Source organism: Xenopus laevis, chromosome 3L (genome assembly GCF_017654675.1).
Source record: "Xenopus laevis strain J_2021 chromosome 3L, Xenopus_laevis_v10.1, whole genome shotgun sequence".
Classification (NCBI taxonomy): Eukaryota; Metazoa; Chordata; class Amphibia; order Anura; family Pipidae; genus Xenopus; species Xenopus laevis.
Genome location: NC_054375.1, coordinates 98,908,805 through 98,931,731, shown reverse-complemented (window position 1 = coordinate 98,931,731; position 22,927 = coordinate 98,908,805). Strand labels below are relative to the sequence as shown.

Genomic DNA, 22,927 nt, shown 5'->3' with positions numbered 1-22,927 from the left:
CCCCATCAAAAATTTACCATGTCGCTCTTTTGCGACAGATTTGGTCAACACAGTCAAACAGTCAACTTGAAATGAAGGGAAAATATTTATTGGTAGCCCCAAAGAGGAAACTAGGTGCCACAAACAGACTTATAGACTCTAATGTAATTTACTACAAAAATGTTGTGTGACAAAAAATATTTGCGACAAAAGGGTTTTGTGAATTTTTCAGTAACCTGAAACGTCACTTATCACTATTTTGTACTCTATTATATATTGCCACAAATATATTAGGTTAATACAACAATATATTATCAGAAAATGGGTAATAGTCATTAACCCTTGAAATGCCAATAATCACCTTAGAAAATGAGTAATCAGCATTAACCCCAGACATGTCAACAGCCAAAAATCACTGCAGTAAACAGACATAGCCATTTACCCCAGACACGCCAGTAAGATTATTTTTGAAAACAGTTAATTAAGATCTTCCTCTCATTAGCTTTTCTATCCCCTTCCTCGTCTCTAGAACTGGGCAATGATGCATGTCCAACATCATTTGGGTAATGTACTTTTGAATTTTGATAAAACATTGAATGGAAATGTGCTCACTTGAAATAGATTTAAGTAGGAAAAAGTGTATAGTGCTTTATGAAACATTCTGAACAAAATACTAGTGAGTCTCCCATTGATATCGTCAGATAGGCAGTACATGCAGGGATATTATTTTTAGCCAACAGAAATCTTTTAACTTGTCTGACAGACTTAACGACTGATTGCCAGGGTACACAAAATGTAGGGACAATCCATATACGGTCCGAAAATCACATGCAACAAATTTTTGTGTGACTTCACGTCTATGGCCAGCTTAAAAGAACAGTGTAAAAATAAAAACTGGGTAAAAACTGTGCAAAATAAAAAATGTTTCTAATATAGTTAGCCAAAAATGTAATCTATAAAGGCTGGAGTGACTGGATGTCTAACATAACAGAACACAACTTCCTTCTTTGCAGCTTTGTAACTCAGTAAGTCAGTCAGCGACTATAGGGGGGCATGGGACATAACTGTTCAGTGAGTTGGAATTGATCCTCAGGCCTCAGCATTTAGCTCAGATTCAAAAGCAACAGTTATAACCCATGTGCCCCCCCCCCCTCAAGTCTCTGATTGGTTACTAATCTAATCTATTTTTCCTTTAAAGGAATTGTTCAGTGTAAAAATAAAAACTGGGTAAATAGAGAGGCTGTGCAAAATAAAAAGTGTTTCTAATATTAGTTAGTTAGCCAAAAATGTAATGTATAAAGGCTGGAGTGATTTCATTTATAACATGTCAGTCAGAACACTACTTCCTGCTTTTCAGCTCTCTTGGTTTACACTGGTTACCCTGGCTACCAGGCAGTAACCAATCAGAGACTTGAGGGGGGGCCATATGGGTCATTTCTGTTGCTTTTGAATCTGAGCTGAATGCGGAGGATCAATTACAAACTCACTGAACAGAAATGTACCATGTGGCCCCCCCTTCAAGTCGCTGACTAAAGCTGGCCATACACGGGCCGATAAAAGCTGCCGACAGACTGTGTCGGCAGCTTATTGGCCCGTGTATGGGGGCCCCCGACGGGCTTCCCCGATCGAGATCTGGCCGAAAGTCGGCCAGATCTCGATCGGATGGGTTTAAAAATCCCGTTGGATCGCGGCCACATCTGTTCGTTGATGCGGTCCCGCGATCCGACCGCCCGTTTGCCGAATGCTAGGATCCGATCGTTGGGCCCTAGGGCCCACGATCGGATCTGCCCGATATTGCCCACCTCAAGGTGGGCATATCGGAGGGAGATCCGCTCGTTTGGCGACATCGCCAAACGAGCGGATCTTTCCATGTATGGCCACCTTTACTCAGAGTTATAGAGCTGAAAAGCAGGAAGTTGGATTCTGGCTGTTTTATTAGACATTTGTTCACTTCAGCCTTTATATATTACATTTTTGGCTAACTATATTAGAAACATGTTTTATTTTGCACAGCCTATTTACCCAGTTTTTATTTTCACACTGTACTGTTCCTTTAAGAGCGGATATCAAATGTTGTCTGAGTGAGAGAAGACTTGCAGGGTTGAATAAAGATTGAATAAGTAAATGCAGCAGAGCAGAGGCATGAGAAAGCTTGTGTTAGTCCGGGCAAAGCAGGGGGAAGTACTTATGGATGAGGCAAACGGTCCATTGAAGGAGAGGGGTGGAGCGGAGTACCGAGCAGAACAGAGAAGTAATTATTCAGGTAGGCGGGGAGCTTCATTTCGGATGGAGGAGGAGGGATGAGGCAGCCCTGAGATTTACAACAAAAGAGCAGTTCACAGAAGGGACATTTACAACAAGGGACTGGACTGGCAGGACCAAGCGTCTCACTTTAACATAAAACAGAGCTGCCCGAATGGGCAGATTGCCAGTTCATCGGGCCTGATTCAAAGCATCATAAACGTAGCCGAAACTACAGTTCTGGGGAGGAGTATAAGAAGAGCAGCCTCCTTGCCATCAGCTCCACCCCATGAGTGATGCCAGCCCATACAGTGAAGCTTATTGGCCAGCACTTCCGGGTACAACACAACTAGCCAACCACTGACTGCTAACAGCTTCCGGTTCCTATGACCAGGGAAAGCACGCTCAGCCTCTGGTGTTAAGCCACGCCTATCACGGAAGAGAACAAGGAGGAGATGCCTAGTGCCAGCGTATGGGGGTGCTACAGTCACTTGGGCCAATGAAAGTAGAGCATGCCTAGGTACAGGAGACAGCCAATAATGTCTAGATAGGGCGGAGCCTAAAGGGATAAAGCTAAGGCACGTATTCTCTCGGAATTACTAAACGCGTTCGGATGGGAGAGAGTAGTAATAGTAGTGTAAGTGAGAACAGCCAGGTTATGTCATGGACCCAGAAGGCGATGAAATAGTAGTACATGAACCAGCAGACATGAAACTGTGCAGTCTCACACACACTATTTAGGAGCAGCTTTCCTCTCGCGCGGTTGTTCATGGCTGTTTTCTGCTGCCTCCCAGACAATACGGTCACCTAACTGCAATGAAGCACCACCCCTAAACCCCATGTCTGTACTCCTGTTAATCTCCTCAACAGCTCAGCTCCTCACATTTCCCCACAAATAGGGCTCACGTTATTTTCAGGGGTGAAAAAGTTAAAGGCGCAAATGATTTAAGGGTGAACGATAACCCTGCCGCCTTCTATCTATGCCAGTAGGTCCCAATAGCCCAGCACTATGGAACCACGTTATTCCGCCCTCCCATGAAAACCCTACGGTCATTGTAAGAACACGGGGGTCCATAATTCTCCCCCACATAAAGAGGACACGCCAGTCATTGGCCGTTTGTCAGCTGACAACAATAGCCCAGTCGGCTCGCCCGCATAATATGTGTCCCAGTGTGAGCCCTACAACATCCAGACATCGGCCGCTCTGGAGATGATCGCCTCTATAGACATGGCAACATATCAGCAGGCATTTCTGGACAGGGAGCCACATGGCCACCATGGATTCCCCTAGGGCAGGGATCTCGTCACACACAGATATTAAGCAGTAAACTCTCGCGTGGCTCAGATAATTCTAGTCCAACAGCAGGTGTTTAGGCTCATCTTGGAGAACGGTGCCACGGGGAATCTGTATCCGGACACCCTGTACATACGGCTGCACTTATAACACACCGCCTGCCCCTCTGAGAAAAGACAAGCAACCGATGTGACCCACTGGCCTTACTCCGACCCCACCGCCCCAGTCTAAACAAAGAACGGCTCCCCTTAGGATAAACAAGAGACACATACCTTCCAGAAATAAATATACGGCCACACCAAGCCACAGACTCTATGTTAGGATAGATACACACACACACCCCCCCCCCAGTCTTTTCCAAGACTCCTAGTTCTAGGCCAGCCCCCTACAGAAAAGAGAGTGGGTGTGTACCATAGAAGCCTAAGAGGGGTGGAGCCGTGGAGGACACATTAAAACTCAAGCCCGCCTTTTGCCAAATAGAGACATAGCTCCGTCATGTCGCTCAGCCTCCCGCCCCCTTGTAGGACACATCCCATTAGCTCTGCTGCTGTTCAGGCTCAGGCTGTCAATCTGTCCATTCGGGCAAATAGCAGATTTGTTCTATGTTAAAGTGGACATTTTAGGACATCACCAGGAGAACACACGCTCCTGCATGAGCTTTCGTAAAGAAGAAGTATGCAGACTCGTCTCTTATTAAGTGCTCGGACCCAGGCCAGGACTGGCAATCTGTGGGTTCTGGCAAAAGCCAGAGGGGCTGCTGTATTGTTCCATAGAAAGGTACCATATAGTGGGCTGGTAGGAGGCTGTTTTGGGTTGCTAGGGGGCTGTTTGGGCCTCTGTGTACTTGCAATGGCAGGGCCTATTTTGATTCCCAGTCCAGGCTTGCTCGGACCTCATCTCGAAAACCAGGCTGATAGCTGAGGAGTGGGAGCTGAAAGCTGAGGAGAGAGCGCTTTTGTAATGAGAGCTGAGGAGGAAGGTCTGAGGAGCGAGGAGGGAGGGCTGAGGAATGAGCGACGAGGGAGGAGATTGCAACAGTGCAGTTTCTTCGGGTAACTGAGTATATTAAAGGAGAAGGAAACCCCCTTGGCGCAAAACCCCTCCCTGTCCACAGAGTTCACAGTCGCCATCTTCTCCCACACGCGTCTTCTTCCTGCTCTGACCGGCGTCTTCTGACGCATGCAGGGGTGCTTCGCCAATGAGGCGAGTTGAGGCTGTCGCCTCAGGCAGCAGCACCCCACTAGGTACCAGGGGCAGCAAAATTGCTGCTCCTGGTTCTTTAAGAGCGAATTTCCGGGGGAGGGGGGGCAGCAGCAACTGCTGCTGCCTCAGGCGGCGGAGGGGCCAGGATCGCCCCTGGACGCATGCGCAGTAGGAACAGTTACTGGTATGGCTCTACTGCGCATGCGCTGAATGTCACGGAGTGAAATCGGAAAACTTTGTGACATTCAGCGTATGCGCAGTAGAGCCATACCGGTAACTGTTCCTACTGCGCATGCGCCAAAAGACGCCGGTCAGAGCAGGAAGAAGACGCGCGTGGGAGAAGATGGCGACTGTGAACTCCGTGGACAGGACCTGCGCAGAGGGGTGAGTAACAAGTTAGAGGCATTTGCCCAGGGGGACAGGTAGGCCAGGGGGAGGAGGGAGGGGGGACAACACAGGGGAGGGGTTTTGCGCCCAGGGGGTTTCCTTCTCCTTTAAGAGACGAGTCTGCATACTTCTTCGTTAGGAGAGTGCTTGCAGGAGCATGTGTTCTCCTGATGATGTCCTAAAATACTTTCCGTACACTTTGCTGTAAATCGCAGGGCTGCATCACCCCTCCATCCATGAAGTCGTCCGTCTACCAGAATAATTACCTCTCCTGCTCTGTTCTCTGCTCTCAAGACTCCTCTCCCTCCTGAATGGACAGTCTGCCTCATCCCTCCACAGCGTAATCCATGAGCCCTCCCCCTGCTTTGCCCGGACTAACACAAGCTTCTCATGCCTCTGCTCTGCTGCATTTACTTGTTTAACCCTTTGTTATTTAACTTACCTAAACCCTGTAAGTCTTCTCTCACTCGGCAAACATCTGATATCCACTCTTATGTTCAGAATGTTTCTTAAGAACTTTACACTTTTTTTCTTGCTTACTTCTATTAGAGTCCTGCGCAGGTCCATATTTTGGAACCCATACCCGCATCCTGCAATCCGCAACCCGGACCCGCAACCCACATTCTTACCCGATGGGACCCGCTACCCGACCTGCAAGTACCTTATTCGCTACCCACAAACCGCTGACCATCAAGAATCAGGAAGTGTTGTCATTGTAAACCAGAAGTGGCATCATCAAGTAGGCGTGATCAGAAAAAAAGGAGTAAAAATTGCTATTGAGAAGACCCTCGGCCGACCCACGACCCGCAGAACCGCCAACCCGCATCTATACTCAAACCCCGGAACTGCTACCCTCTACCTGCAGGGTACCGCAGGTTTTTGTGGGTTCCCGCGGGTACCCGACCCACTGAGGACTCTAACTTCTATTTCAAATCTTTCATCCAATGTTTCATCAAAATGCAAAAGTACATTAGCCAAAGGATGTTGGACATGCATCAATGCCCAGTTCCATACCTCCAAACATTTTGGAAATAAAAAGAGGCGGTTATAGTTTTTGCCCATGCCCATTTGTTGTGTGATCACACCTCCTACTTACCAGGTTCATTACACAAAATTTGGCAGGTTATGAAGCTTGAACACATTTCTGTGTTTTTTTTTTCATTTATTACAGTTTTGCTAATGAAGGTGAATTGCCCTTTAAGATGCAAGTCAGTTTCCCCATGAGACTTGCTTATCTTAAATTGTTATAATAGTTTATTTTGCTTATCTTAAATTGTAACAAAAGTATCTTAAGGACCTGCCACAAATTCTAAGCTCTCTGCCAAAAGCCAATTGAGTTTTAGAAACTTTGTATCTTTTTTTTTGGCTGTTCAGTGCAGGAGATCAAAGAGAAAGACAGGACATTTCAGTAATAATCCAGAACTGCCTTGGGCTGGTTTTGGGCTTCTGTACCAACCCAAGGCATTCACAGTCTTAGCAGTAAACACCTGTGCCTCCAAATATGACCCAGTACCTCCCCATCTTCTTTTCTACAGATTCACTGCACATGCTCTGTACTGCTGTCAGTTACTGAACTTACTGACCAACTCAAAATATACTTTACACATAGAATATAAATGTCACAATATAAGGCTGATTAGTAATTAATACAGATAATTACTACATGGCAGCTTAGAAACCAGTACAATTAGAATCAGAATTTAATCATCACCCCTGTAGCATTATCTTATATTACAGGTTAACCTTTTCTGCTTGATCATTTGCAACAGCCCCAAAGCTTAGCTTCTCAACAGCTGCTCAGAGCCCACTTAGCATATGAGTGTTGCAGACACTTTCCAAAATGGTGGCCCCCTGTGATAAATTTGAAGTCCTGGATCATTGCTGCTATTGAGAAGCTGAAACTTTAGGTTGGTGCAACAAGTTCAGTAAATAAAATATGGCATTTTTAGCCTTATTCCTTTTTAGGGTTTAATTTTCCTTTAACTGCAGCAAGAAAAATAGAAACACTTCAACCCACTGTCTGTTTAGGAAACACACTTCTCTATGTAGGCAGAATTAATTATGCTGGATTTTGAGCCCACAAATGTTCTGTAGTTTTGATTACTTTTTTTTTAAAAAATGTTGTTTTTAACCCGAAATGTGTTTCATTTAGATTACTGCTTTTGCAACAACTGCAGTGCCCCCCCCCGCCTGCTCAGCGCACTTGAGCAAAGTAGGGGTCACTTTATTTTCCATGTTCCATTATGCTACAATCCACTTTCACCATTTCTACTTCCTGCCTTAATTCTTCTTCTTCCATTTTTCCATGTGATTGTCCTATGATCTTAAAGTATGGCCATAGAAATTCCGATTTACAGTTATCCAAACAAACAACACAGAAGCCAAACTGTTGAATATTGTGTGATTCTGCCATTCATACTGATGGCCAAAATAGCTTAGATCTGATTATTTGAGCTGAACAAAGTTTTTTGACAGACTGTGATCCAATAGGCAGAAATATAGAAATTTACTAAACTGTCTAACCTCTAGGTAGGTATGAGCATCTTAAATTAAGGAGTATTTTCTTCATCTGTGATGTCACAGGCTGTATGAGAGAAGGTTTTAGGTTGGGCTTTGGTTAAAATAGTAGCTGGCCTGGTTTGGTGATTTGAAGGTACACACAACAATATGCAGTAACAGGTATGAGTTGGGCATGAGCTAAATTGTTCAGATATATGTGAAGCTATCTTCCAATAAAGAATCAGATGAAATAGAAACGATGAGCAAATTTTTTCACCAACCATGGATTAACCGCAAACTGGACTGCGGCAAAAATTTGCTGCAACAAAAAAGTTGCAGAGACTTAAATGTTGCCGAGACAAAAAGTTACTATAAGAAAAGAGCCAATTAACTTGAACATTTTTGTGCTTAAAAATTTTTGACGCAATTGACTTCAATGAGTTTCGCAAAGTTTTTGCCACTTTGCAAATGTTTTTCGCAGTATATCTATTTTTTAAGCGAAACAGGACAGATTCACTCATGACTAGTGATGAGGTCTGGACTACAAAGTTCCATATATTTTAGGTAAAGAGTGCCCAAAAGATAAATTATCTACCTGGTAGATTAAAAGAGTAGTCTAAAATCAACTCAATTAACCACACTTTTAGATAATTCACATTATTCTGATATAATAAATAGGGCTCGGAAAATGGTAATCGATACTATAAAGAGGAACTGAACACCATTTATAAATGTTAGCCACCCCTTGCACACGCCACTCCAACCACATCACGCCATACCTATTTATAAATGTAGAGCTTGGTGGCAACTGTGTGCCCATGTGTTCCTGGTGTTTCTAATGTACATGAATGCCAGGACCAGATATTACAATATGTGTCTCAGCCTAGTATGTTGGTTAGATCCTAGGTCTAATTAAATTTATTTGGCATTGCTATTAAAATAAGGTTCTGAGAAAAGCGCCTACCTTTTGGAGCACTAGAACATTAGCCTAGTCCTGACCCTACTGACTATGCCTTACCTTGTGCACTTTTTCATCTCCAATTTGTACCTGGATGTTAGCCTCCCATCCACTTAGACTGTAAGCTCTACAGGGCAGGGACCTCTTTCCCACTATGTCTCTTACCACATACCACTTAAATTTTTGTATAGGAGAAAAGAAAGAAAGTATCCCCGTCTTCTTAATCAGAGAAAATACAAAAAGTAATATATTATCACTGTGTGATTTGATTTCACTTAAACCATGTGGTCTCGTGATCCAGTATCTATAGATTCCCCCCTTAATAATTCATCCCACAAAGTGCTAGTGCTTAACCTCAATAAATTAGCATTAAATAGGGTAAAACTTAAGAAACAATTTTTTTTTTTTATATATTAAACTTTAATTAATTCAATTGTGAATTAATCACAATTGGTGGCACTTTATCATCCTTATTGGTGTTTTAGCTGGTTGTTAGGAATTCATCAATTAATGTTAAATGAATCATTTATGAGTTAGAAATTACTAAATATACACAATATATAAAAGGTCAGCACAGTGGCCTGTTATCAGACAAAAAAGCAGATCCCCAAGGCCGTTTTGTCTTTGTCAAGGGAGTAATTGCTGGGAAAAAGTATACATTTGCCAAACTGTATCTCCCGAGTATAGACCAAGCTACCCACCTATCCACAATTCTACAAACACTTACCCTTTTTACTGAAGGGACACTGATACTAGGTGGAGACTTTAACTGCCCAATGGCATTAGGAACTCTAACTCTAAATATTATCTATTTGCATCAATTGCTTCCTATTGTCATCAGTATGAAGACCACACAGCTAGTTCTATTAGCCTAAAATTCTAAATTGTACAATCTTCAGATCATACTTAACCTACAGCACTTTCCACTGATACGAATAGGAAGCGATCCATTAAAGATTTTTGGTGCTACATGAAGAAGTGATACAAATGTAACACATCAAGATCGAATCTAGAGATATGGATGGAAATGTTAGGCAAACTTCATTAGTTGTCCTGTTGTTCCTATGACGAAGATTCAGTATGACTAACTGAATACTCATATTTCCAAATATGAGTGGAAGGTTATTAAACTATATAATCAGGCACTTGTACTTCTTTAATGCATGACCTGTCTGGAATTTATAGGACATGTAAAGCCTACATTTTCCTACCATGTATATAAGTTGGGCATATCTTCCCCATCTAAGTCACATCATGTGTATTGCATATACCCCCTCCATTTGCCAGCGCCATCACATTTTCCTGAAAACAAATAGCAGCTTTCACAAGGCAGCCATTTTCCCTCTAACACATAATCAGTAACATTGACATCTGCAATCAGAACATATATATATATATTTTAAAGTTCATGCAATGCAGAATGCAGGTTTACACTGGCACAACATACGTTGATAAAAAGTTCTGCTGGGGTTGAGAACTTTAATGGTTAAAGAAAAACTATACCCCCCAAACAATGTAGGGCTGTATAAAAAGATATTGCATAAAACAGCTCATTTGTAAAAACCCTGCTTCATGTAAATAAACCATTTTCATTATAATATACTTTTTTAGTACTATGTGCCATTGGGTAATAAATGAATAAATAACTGACATTTTAAATAATAAGGGCCACCCCCTGGGATTGTAGGATTCATGGTGCATACAAACATACCAAACAAACTATGCTTGTTAGGTCACATGAGCCAATTAACATACAGAGTTCTGTCTTTTGCTTCCTCACTTCTTCCTGTTACAGTTGTAGTATTTCTGGTCAGGTGATCTCTGAGGCAGCACACAGACCATCAGTAAATGGTAGTTCAAGGCAAGAGATGTAAAAGGACAATATTTACCTAAATACAGTATATATTTGTTTGATAAGATTCTATAATATGCCACTTAATTTGATTTAAACTATCTGTTTCTCAAGTATTCATTTTGGGGGTATAGTTTTCCTTTAAGGGCCAAAAGTCTATATTATGGAGGTAGTTGAACGGGGCACATTTGGAGAGCAGCATGTCATTCTGGTGGAAATGTACAGAAAAGAAAGGTCCTGCATGAGCCCCATAACAACATGCTCAGAAAGCAGAATTTTCGAGAACGAGGTCAGAGGGCAATTTCAGCAACGCTGCTGTTTGAGATGAAAGCTACAGAGTTATGAGACACACTCCACGCGGCAAGCAGACAAGCCAACCACCACTGACTTGTTGGTCTAGAAGTGATAACTAGAAATTATTCTGGATAAATAAAATTACAAATCTTGTGGGCATTTATAAATGTATATCTTTATCTGCAGGGAAACAGTGATAGCTATACAAACTTTTATTTTATATATTTATTTTTATTTATAGTCTAGAATTTGTGCAGGCTTCTGCAGTGACATACCCCTCTCAACCTGTACAAATTATATGGTGCCTACATTTGGTTTGCAGGGTTTAGCAGGCTAGTGTGATGGGTTATATGCCCACACATTCCTTTTCAATGAGCGTGTCTCTTATGTGTATTGTTGGGCTTGATAAAAGTAATAGTAAACATTGTGTGTTTTATATAATATTTAATGAACATTTTTAACCTGCACCTATTTGTTTTTTATGTTAAAAAAGTAATAAAATAGAAAAATGTTGAACAAATACATACAGACAAAATATAAAGATCTGCTAAACATGTATTCATAAAAGTATCAGGAGTCAGGGGAATGGGGCTTGTTCTGAGCATTCAAGAACTCTTGTGTAAGCGAAACAAGGCAGCATGTTTTTAAAATTGCAGTGAGTACAATCAGGCAGATTAAAACAGAATCAATTAATGTATGTTTAAGTATGCACAAACTTGTGTTTCAAACGGAGCTGCACACAAAAAAGGGCTCTAATACACATGTCCAAAAGGGTTGGTTGGAGTCATTTTGCGCCATTTCCATCCCACTGCAGTTATGGGGGACCTGGCGTCCCAGTTATAACACCCAGACATGTTATATATAATTTTTAGTGCAGGACCCATTTTTTTACACATTCCCCCCGACTTATCATCTTCCACAGCCCCTATCACATACAGAGCAGGTTTATCTAGCAGTCCCAGCTATTTCAGCTCCTAGTGGTCTAGAGAAGACTGCAGATGCTTGGGCTGCTGGGTAAATGTAGCTGCATGCCGGTTAACAAAATGTCATTCTTAAACAGCAACCAATACTAAATTATTGCAAAAGTGAAGCACACATCTTCCCATACACAGAAGCAATTGCTGGCTAAAAAATGTGGATGTCTATTAATAAAAATTCCGCATTCTAAGCTTGGAATTTGGAGCTAATGCACAAAGCAAATCAGAATAATAATAGCCAAGCTGTCATTCACAATTTATAAATAACTGTAAAGGGTAAATATATGCAGGGCTGTATTTCTAGCCTCTGTCCAGGCCAGGGCATTCGCTTTACGGGGTGGCCCTTAAGTTTCTATTTATAAGAAAAAAGTTTGTAAAAAAAAAAAATACATCTCAACCCAGTGATGGACACTTGCAAATAAATCTGATGATGGAGCAGATAGGGGTAACTCTCTCTTCTGTGATCTGCACATGTACCTGACAAAAGATACTGAGCGGGGCACTAATTGTAGTATAACAGCACCTATCTCTGCTCACAGACAACATAACGGTAGCAATAAGATAAGTCATTATTAAACTGTGCAATAAAGGTGGTGAATGTGAAATCTGCCTGGGCAAACTGTGTATTAACAGCATTTTATAACATTACCCATCATGTATTTTGTTTCAATTCTCTTTAATGTGTTGAAGCCCATTCCATCCATTTTGATCTGCGGCAAAAAGTTCAAGAAGATTTTTCCTGTTCAGGCCCTTCCCAGTTAAAATAATGCCAAATGGCTTACATTTATATAGAATTATATAACATTTTTACAGATAAGAATATGTCTGTACATTTATATACATGTAGCATGACAAGAAGGAATGTAGGATACTAAGAAGAAGGAGGCCATTTGCAGCAAATTGGCCAGTTTAAGTTTCACTGACACATTCTTTTATTTCTCTTTCATTTTCACTCCTACTGGTTTCTTAATCATTCCACTTTGCTCTGTATATTTAGAAATAGATAATAAATGACCCAGGTTATAATCTAAATGGAATATATAATAAAAGAGCTTGGTTTATCATTGTATAAAACAATTTTGGCACAGTCTATTAATACCTAATAGCTATTATTTTATGCAGTTGTGTACTAGATAAAGTGCTGATAAGATTAAAATCATACAGATGGAATGGGCTTCTCTATATTTTGTGAACACTGTGCATACAGCATCCCATTTATTTCAAATTAGAAAGAAGGTAGTTGTTTGTGCCTGTTGCTTCATTTAAGCCTGATCCATCTGTACTTGTTTGGGCCTGGGTCATATGCATTGTCCAGCTGTGTGAAAATTAGGTGAGCTGAAGAAAACATATAAATATGTAAATAAACAGATTATATAACAATGGTATAGTTTATTGATTTACGTGTCTATAGCTGATGTGGTGGTAGCCACTTTCTATTTATAACAGCTCATTATGTCTGAGCTGGATGATTGCTGCTTTTCTCTGTGTGTGTGCTTATTACTTGTCTGGTTTGTATATCACCTGTATTTTTTACCTTGGGATGGTTGTCTGTAATGTATGGTTACATAACTCTTTTGTTTAAAAGCTGTGTATGAGAATGTCAGAGACACATTTGTGTAGAGCAGTTGCATAGTGCTTGCTCTTGTGTGTTGCTGACCACAGATTGCCATTTCTGTGTGGCATTGGTATAATGTTTTAGGTGTGCAATACAACATTTGGATTTATTGAGTGTATTCAGTATGACAAATGGTTTTGTTTCTTTTGGTATTTAAAGTGCGACTGAATGTAACATGTTACTTGTTGGGTGCTGGGTGTATAGGGGATTCATATACATATAAACATTTACTGCAGTATATCGTAGCTATCAACCTCTTGGAATTTGGGTTACCATCATCTTAATACTGTACTTTTATGACAGTACCCTTTAAAATACTGCAACACCCAGCTGTGGTTTACTGGTCCTTCAATGCAAAAGATTTCAATGGTCCGGGCTTTGTCAGCTGGTAGAGTACTCCAGGACAGATGTGTAGCAGAAGTAGTATTGCTCTGGAGTTTGGATGCTAAATGCTCTCTGTCGGCGCATTCTTTGCACGGTCTCCTGAATGTTGACAGTACCCACATTATCCAGCTGGGATAGGCAGATATCCAGGGTACAGAAAGTGCCTAACATGATAAAAACAGATATTAGTATTGGTTTTATGCTTTCATTTTGCTATCACCTTTCTATCACTTCATTTTGTTTTCCCTATTTATATGTATCTGTCTGTTCCCAGTCTCACATGCCATCTTAGATCATGTCCACTTCATCTGCCCGATCTCTGGCTCCACTTTACTTACTATTAAACGTGACCAGAGCTTGTCACTTTGGTATAGTACCTGTCCTGCCAATGCCTGCACTGCAGTGCACCACAAAGGGCGGTCCTTCAGGTGGGCCTCGCCATTGGGTTCCCAACTCTTGAACCAGTCTTTGCTGCTCCTTCTTCACAGCACCTCTAAAGTTAATTAGAGCAGCTGCAGAACTGGGGACCCCAAAATCTGGCCAGCTAAGGAACTGTAAGTGGCTAATCAGCCTTTTGTCCTTGCCCTTGTAAAAAGAAAACAAAAATTGTCATGGAAATCAGCACAAGGACAGATGGAAAGGGGCATGAAACAGGTAGATGAGAAAACAACAATAAGACAGGGGGAGAAAAGCATATGTAGAATACATATGAGAATAAGCAGAAGGTATAATGGAAGAACACCAAAATTATTTCATTGTAGTAGACAATGACACTCAGGGCCAACTTAGTTTTTCACCTGGCGAGTGCTCAGTTCCAGGGTACTCTTTCTGTAGTGCTGGTGATTCTCAGTGGCTTTGTTGGTCACAGTAACAGCTCCATATGTTGACATGGACCCAGAGGACAGAGGCCAGTATTGGCCACACTTTCTATGGCCACCTTCCTCAACCCTTGAAAAAGTGTGGTTATAGATGGGGATCAGGAGGATTGGAAGAAAAATAGGGTATAGAAGAATTAGATGATGATTGTGTATTTCTCTATCTTCTCTAGCTGTGCACTTAACATCCCTGTCCTTTTTTTCTCCTTTTCATCTTTTTATAACATTTGGTTTTTATTGAGTTATTTCAGATCACATGGTATATAATCACATTTATATCAGAATTATCACATATACATGTATTATATGTTTTACTGTACATATATATTTAAATAGAATGCATTAAATAAAGTCGTGTACAATAATCCAAGTTTCAAAATCTCTCCTTATCATCTTTTACATGGTAATAAACATTATGGGAGCACATTTTACTTAACAATACATCTTTAGTATTCACGTCTAGTTTGGGATATTCTGGCTCTTACAGTTACTCCTATTTGTATTCCTAGATAAGTCTTTGGGGCAAATTCACTAAAATACGAAGTTGCGCCAGTGTTCGCTTCGCCGCACTTCGCCAGGCGTATTTTCGCCAGCGCTAATCAAATTCACTAAAATCTGAAGTTGCGCTCAGGGGAAGTGTAAGGTTGCGAAGTTGCGCTAGCGTTAATTCGCCAAGCAAAGCGAAGTTACGCTAGTGATGCTTAATTTGCATACGGCACCAAATTGAAGTTACACATGTGCCCACTGTATAGATAAGGTGCCATGAGTTAGGAAATGTAGGGGGGAAGGAGGGTAGCCCCAAAAAATTTTTCGATCTTTTTCAGCCTATCAGCCATAAAAAAAAAAAAACGCCAGCGTTTTTTGGGTCTTAGAAAAATGTTTAACTTTTTTTGAAACAATACCTATCTACTCTATTGCAGTTCGCCTGGTCTGAGGTGGCGAAGAAAGTCTGGTGTAAAAGGTAGCGTTCATAAAAATTTGCACGTCAGTGAATTTGCGTAGTTACGTCCGTTGCGCAAATTCGCCAGGCGTAAGGGTCTGAAGTAACACTAGCGAATTTACGCCAGCGTCCGTTAGCGAATCGGCAAATTAACGAAAATGAGCTACGCTAGCGAATTAATGCTAGCGTTTGGCGGTTTGTCCATAAGTGAATTTGCACCTTTGTGTCTCTAATTAAAAATAAAAGTTACATAATGACGAAAAAATAAACAGGGTGCCATAGGAGAAAGAATGACAGGACAAATATGGTAACAAACCTCATTTTGCTCATACTTTTTGCCAAGCTTGCTTACCTTGTTGTCATGACAATTACCAATACATTCTGCTCCCAGATCATCTGCCAAAAATCTGAAAATGTTTTCTCAAGAGGACCTCAAATAAAAGGGAAAAAAGTGTGCATGTGGCATGAGTCCTACTGAGATTGGATAAAAATAGCCATTGTACATGAGGTATTAAGTGTAACAATACCCTGGACCTGAACCGTGTTGCTTTAGTTCTAAATACAGATGATGATATGTTGGTGTTCTGTGTAATTCTGGGTTGCAGTACTACATTGTGGAATGTCCCATTTACCATAGCAACTATGCAGTGGTTTGAATGACAAGGGGTTGGGGACGGGGTAGGGGGTACCCGTAACTAAGTGAGCGGAAGTGACATCACAGTTCGTTGTGATGCCACTGTGTGTTGTGATGTCGTATTGGCTGACATTACTGCACATGTGCAGATGGGCGTGAAAAGGTCAGGTGACTAGGGAGGCACCGGACCAAAATACAGCTCTGATTGGAAGATGAATAAAAAGTGAAGTGATAAATCACTATTAACAATTACAATGTTTAAAAACAAAATAAACAGTGACCCCAACAACTAGAAAACCGTTTACATTTCTTTATCAGTAACTGGACCAGGGAAGATGTTTTCCTCTATTATGATGCAATTCTATATATTATAAGCATTTCCTTTCAGATGTCACTTAATGGTCACCACACCTGATAGCAGTACAAATCAATTACATATTATATAATTTCTATCTGCTTACAAAATGCAAGTGGAGAGAAGTGAAACATACAACGTGTGATTTTGCCCCAAATGGAAGTGATGTCATTTGCACACAAACTGGCTAAAAAACAGTACTGCAACAAGCACACAATTTACAGTGCAAAATGTGCATCTATAATGGTAAATTTCACACAGGTTGTGGTACATGTAGTTTTGCAGTGTCCCACTATATGTTTGGAATTCTGCTGGAAAACATAGCAATGTGTGAGTTTTTGAGCCTAGCAAACTGCATTTGTTGCTTACCCTGGGTCCCAATATACATATTCTTCTGAAGATATCCATCCATGAAGCTGGCATTTATGTAATCAGAACGCTAGAAAGAGTTAAAAAGAAAACTTAATGACATTCCCTCTTATGTCTTAATGGCAAGATATTCACTTTTTATCACTTACTACTGTATATGCTAGACCTGTAGTTACTTGTGAGTATCCTTTTATTTATGTAGATCCACTTTTTACAGCTGTGCTTTGTATGTGGCAACTCCAACACTGGTCAATTATCAAAGTCACAGAACTTGAAAAAGTTGGTATTTGGGAAAAATAAATAAAAGTGTGTTTTGGCTCTTGAAATGATAGACACATGCACTCCAGCATATAGTTGATATTTCTTTGGGGGGGGGCCTTGCATCACGCCTATTCAAGTTTAAATTACAATTTAATTATTTTAGATATTAAAATCATTAAGGAATTCTTTCCAAAGGTTTTCAAACATTTGTGTGATTTGTAAAAAATCACCTCAAAAAACACCTATTGACTTCAATTCATTTTGAGAAGCTGAGCTTTGGAACAAGACCAAAAAATATCACTCTGGGCAAATTTGCATTCATTTTGTATGGTTTACACATAGGGGCCGATTCATGAAGCTCGAGTGAAGGATTCGAATGAAAAAAATTCGAATTTCGAAGTATTTTTTTGGTACTTCGACCATCGAATTGGTTAAATTCGTTCGAATTCGAACGAAATCGAACGAATCGAACGAAAAATCGTTCGACTATTCGACCATTCGATAGTCGAAGTACTTCCCCTTTAAAAAAAACTTCGACCCTTTACTTCGGCAGGTAAAACCTACCGAAGTCAATGTTAGCCTATGGGGAAGGTCCCCATAGGCTTGCCTGTGATTTTTTGATCGAAGGATTTTCCTTCGATCGTTGGATTAAAATCCTTCGAATCGTTCGATTCGAAGGATTTAATCGTTCGATCGAACGAAAAATCCTTCGATCGATCGCAGGATTAACGCTAAATCCTTCGACTTCGATATTCGAAGTCGAAGGATTTCAATTCGAGGGTCGAATTTCGAAGTATTTTTAACTTCGAAATTCGACCCTTAATGAATCTGCCCCATAATTTTACCCACAAATGAGTATTACATGTAAATTGGTGTGTCTTGCCATGTTAATTTGCATATTTTTGTGATTGTTGTTCAGTTGAGTGATGTGTAATTCCTTTATAAGGTACACTACACTTCAGAATTTTCCTTATGCCTATAATTAAGTGCCCAAGTGGCATTTTTTATTTTAAATTGATTATTGCTCTATTTTTTACCCTTGTTATATTTTTCTAATTTAATGATGCTGAAAAAGTACACTAATTATGTACAAATAATTTTGGATTGTTATTGATAATACATTATTGGGTTGCTATCAAATGCGTGAAATGAATTTGTCCTTTTGGTGCAAGTTTTAAAACGTATGCTGCTCTTTAGCAGGAGTCTATATACAATATCACATAGTTGGGACATAGTTAGTTAATGTATTGTACATTTTTAGATAAACAGAACTTCTCACCTCTTGCCAATTCAGACGTTTCAGTTTTACACGGGTTTGGTCCAAGCATAAGACATCCCCATAACGATTCCGATCACGATTCACAGGAGCCCTAAAAGAGAGGATGAAAAGGAAAGAAATAATTCAGATATTCAATGTTTCAGCTCCATGGCTCTTTCTCACAGACATGACCACATCTAATGTTTCTTTTGACTTACAATGACACAGTGAATGTCCCTTCAGGCTGCTTATTTCTCATTTCCTCATATTCCTCATATATTCCACGCCTCCCAACTCTGCCAACATACTCCTTCAGCTGTGCTAGAGTCATCCCCCTGGCTCCAGGTCTATGTACACTTCCACATAGGCTGCCTCCTAGTACCAGTACCAACTCATCCAAAGGATCTGGCTTGCCAGCTCGCCCTGGAAGAAGGAGGCAGTTCCAGGAGCCAGGGTCCCAAGGAAGAAGACCCCCCAAAGACTCTGGAAGACACTGTGGAGGCAAGTGCTCCAGAAGCTCGCTTGCACTCACCATGTGTACCTGAGAGAATAGAGAGACTGCTGTGAGCTGAAGAAATAACAGAAAGACAACATACCTAGAGGAAATGAATGACAGAAAATTGTACATTTAATAGACTGATGAGTAGAAGAATAGACAGTTGTACCTATTACAGAGAAAGGAGCAGAGTGTGAGAATTCTTATAAAGAGAAAAGACAAGCATTAGTAATAGTGGTCTGAAGGACAAAAAAAATATTTTCTGCACTTACAAAGTAACTAACTGAAATCTGGCTTTATATGTTATATTGAAAACTCTTACCCTCTCTCTCAGCTTTTCCTTGAGTAGGAGGCTGATGACAGAATATGGGACCCGGAACCAGACCGGAGGGGACACAATAAGGACCTTCTTCAGACGAGCAGGGAATGCACCCTACCAATGAAGCAAAGCTATTTCTCACACACAGTTGAAGAGGCATGCTATGTAGACACTCATTAGGAAGAAGCAAAACCTGAGATGTAGGGAACGAAGAATGTGCAATGCATGGCGGGGATCTATCTGATTTGGAAAGTGCTGTGTTTAGGGTCGCCACCTTTTCTGAAAAAAAATACCCGCCTTCCTATATATTTATCTTTTTTCCCTATTAATAACATTAATTTTTAACGGCCAGGCCGGTAAAATACTGGCCAGGTGGCAATCGTAGCTGTGTTCTGCAGAGAATTGGATGTGTACAAAATACTCACTCTCAGCAGACTCAAGATTTTCTTGCTTAATTCCAGCTCAAAGTTGCTATACTGACTTCCACCCATGTCATAGACAAAAACCAGGCCATTTCTCTGTGTGTCGACACTGTAGGGAAAATGAAACATTTGCTTTTTTTTTAAATAGTATTATTAATACTTTCTAATATTTGTGATTTTCAGAATGAAGGAACAGGATATTCTGCAGTGGCAGAAAGCAGACGTCTCCCCTTCATTGCCCTTTAAACAAGCATTGTTCACGCATTCTTCTCCTATCAAAATACCATATGTTCTCTGAGCTACCTGACTCACTGCAGTTAGGGCATGTGCTTGGCAAAGAAAATGGTTAAAATGCTTAATTTTATATCCATTATGCTGTAGATTTTACCTTTTAGGGTTTCCCTTTGATAATTTTGCTATGCAACATACATGCAAAAAAAAAAAAAACAGAGTGCATGCAGAATATGCAAAGTGATCACTGTATTTACTGTCTGGTAAAGGTAAATGATGCTGCACACAGCCAGAATCTGAAAATCTGCCATCTCAGATTCTCAGACCTTTTGAGGTCCTGTATAAGTCAATAGGAGAGGCATCTGTCCCAATTTGAAGATAAGTGCTTAGGTTGGCTGTTTTCGGGCAAAAACCCGAAACAAATATAGTGATTCAGGAAAAAAATCTGATTATTTGGGTTTTTGCTTGATTTTATCGGGTTTTTTCCAGATCTGATTATTTTGAGTTTTTTTTTTATTAATGAATAAAATGAAATAGGAGTTTGGCTGTGTTTTTTTTTAAATAAAATAATGAGATAAGTAAATAACCCCAATAATCTTCACGTATACTAGCAAGCTCGGTGGTCTTGAAGATTATCTGTCCAATGCATCAGTATCAACGCTTGCTTCTATGTTAGTTTGACTGTATAGCTACTTCAGCTAGCTGGACACATATGTGTAATATCGGTATATTATCCACAACCTCCTAGCCCACTATAACCACAGCTCTCTGCTATCTTGTAGCTCTATCACTCTAATTCACAAATAATATAGTTCTTTTTCCTGCTACATCACTTCTCACTTGTACAACTTCCTGCAACATTTGCAAAACAGCAGAAATAGCTTATCATTCCATTTTGTTCAAAACATAAAGAATATATAAATTTTTTAATCTTCCTTTCTTTAATCCAGCCACTGACACAAATAGACCGATTTTAGGCATCTGCCCTGGGATCCCAGCATCAGAGGAAAAAGTGCAAATGAAGTTGCAGTGAAACAGCAGCTTGTGTGCTGCAGGTTGAACATTCCTTATATATGTATTTTTCTCTCCTTCTAACAGGACACAGCTCCATCTTGTTCTGGTACTGACCTTGCATATGCACTTAACCCCAAAACCCCACATTCAAGTTTGTAGGCTCTCACCTCTCTACAGCCCTGTCCAGCAGGTAGAAGAGAGCTTGAAGCACAGTGTGCTGTGCCTGTCTGCTGTTTCTGCGGGCTGGATGGTGTAGTTTAGCAGTGAAGATTGCAATGGAAGCTCCAGTTGGGGCTCTGACACTCTGGCAAAAAAGAAGGGGATGACCTGTCACATGCACTTTGACCTGTTCCTAAATCTTATTATTCCTGGACTCCATAATCCATGACCCCTGCCCTCCCAGTATGTAGTGAAAACAGTTAATCCCCTGTGTAGATTAGATTTGACGAATGCTTCCTGCTACATGCATTGAACTACCTTGTCCACTAGTTCATCTGTAAACTATATATGAGCAATCGTATGCTCTGTTCTCACTTTCTCTCATCCTGTGCCTAAGATTTATTCGTTATTACAAAACACAAGAAGCATGAATATCCTGTAAATAATATTATAATACATTTTGCTTAATGATGTCTTCAGTTAAAATCCGATGTAAATGGTGTCATATGACTCACTATATATTGCATATTATACCACCTGTTGTAATATATGAGGAGATTAGATTTACAGTGGGGGTACATTATTCCTGATGTTTTAACAATTGGTTATTTTATTAACTTTGACAAGAACAGCCCAAGCTTCTACCCCCGACCACTCACCAGCACAGTGAACTTGCCGCTCAGCAACTCAGATAGAAGGGGCTCTTGTAAAGGATTCAGTCGCACTATGCCTTCTCTCTGCCGGGTCTCCTGGAATATAAACATAACATGCATGTTATCCAGAGACAGATATCCAGACAGACAGAAGTCTGCCTTTTAATAACAAGAATGTATAATAAGAGATATATATAATGTTGAGAAATATATAGACAAGCCCCAGTCTGCTTAAGAGTCCCCTAGATTTCTTTGGTATGACTGTTGACATAATCATTTTAATATAATCTAGCCATGCCCAATGACAATTGTCCTATTATAAGCCTGAACGATGGACAGAGAAAGATAACAACAATTAGTGTAAAATTTTAATCTGTACACGTCGCTTACTCTGTAAGAGTGGAAAAGTTCAATTGCTCGCACAACATCAAACTTTCGTGCCATCAGAAATTTAACAGCAATGTCCCACGAAAGAGGCGACACAGAGTGGCATGTAGTCCATGAATTCATCTCCTGCAAGAACCGGTTAGTAGCCTAAGAGGAAGCAAAAACATATGTTGTATCAATAGACATGCAGTAAAACAACAATCAGCCTTTGGGAACTGGGAAGGAAAGCGGGACCTTAGGATCATGAAAAAGAAACAGGGGAAATGAGAACATTTTATACATACACACAAAGTCTTATTGAAATAAATGTATGGCACAGAAGCACTATAAGGTACTCTCCATCTCACTATATGTAGGAATAAACAGACACGCACACAAGGACTACGTTACCTGCTCCTCCTCCTGTGTCAGAGTCCCTGCCATGCTTGCTTCCTTCCTCTTCCACAGTTCCCAGGCCAGACAGAGGATCCTGCAAGGCCTATGTTTTACTTAATCGTCTTTTTTTTTTGTCTGCAGTGCCCCGATTCAGCACAGAGGAAGTCACACAAGGCGGAGTATAACAGATCTTAAAAAAAAAAATCCAAAATTGTTTGGGGCCTCATTTAGGGGATAATATATCTGTGGGGTGGGGGAGAAGGAAACAGACGTGAAAACACAGACAGAAAAAGGAAAAGAAGCAGACTGTAAGACTGTAAAAGAGAGTCACAAGCACCCTCTGGTGGCATGCATAATTATTGCACTATGGTTAAAAGGGACACCTCATAAAACAGAAAATCAAATCATACTTACAGAGATTTTCTTTTCCTGGACTGGAACATGGCAGTGGGCAACTATGGGTTAATCCCCCCTGCTGTGCAGATTGGCAGGAATT

At 40.5% G+C, this 22,927-nt stretch overlaps 1 protein-coding gene across 1 annotated transcript; it reads right to left on the bottom strand.

Moving 5' to 3' along the window:
* Nucleotides 1-11,244: 11,244 nt before the first annotated feature.
* LOC108711310 (tyrosine-protein phosphatase non-receptor type 9) lies at nucleotides 11,245-22,704 on the bottom strand. Its single transcript, XM_018252924.2, has 13 exons — nucleotides 22,447-22,704; nucleotides 22,060-22,203; nucleotides 21,676-21,765; nucleotides 21,025-21,161; nucleotides 19,616-19,721; nucleotides 19,194-19,304; nucleotides 18,594-18,916; nucleotides 18,397-18,487; nucleotides 16,857-16,926; nucleotides 15,851-15,929; nucleotides 14,481-14,631; nucleotides 14,061-14,268; nucleotides 11,245-13,847 (listed from the first exon to the last, which is right to left on the bottom strand). The coding sequence occupies exons 1-13, from the start codon at nucleotides 22,477-22,479 to the stop codon at nucleotides 13,681-13,683; spliced, it is 1,710 nt and encodes a 569-aa protein (XP_018108413.1). The 5' UTR covers nucleotides 22,480-22,704; the 3' UTR covers nucleotides 11,245-13,680.
* Between the last annotated feature and the right edge of the window lie 223 nt (nucleotides 22,705-22,927).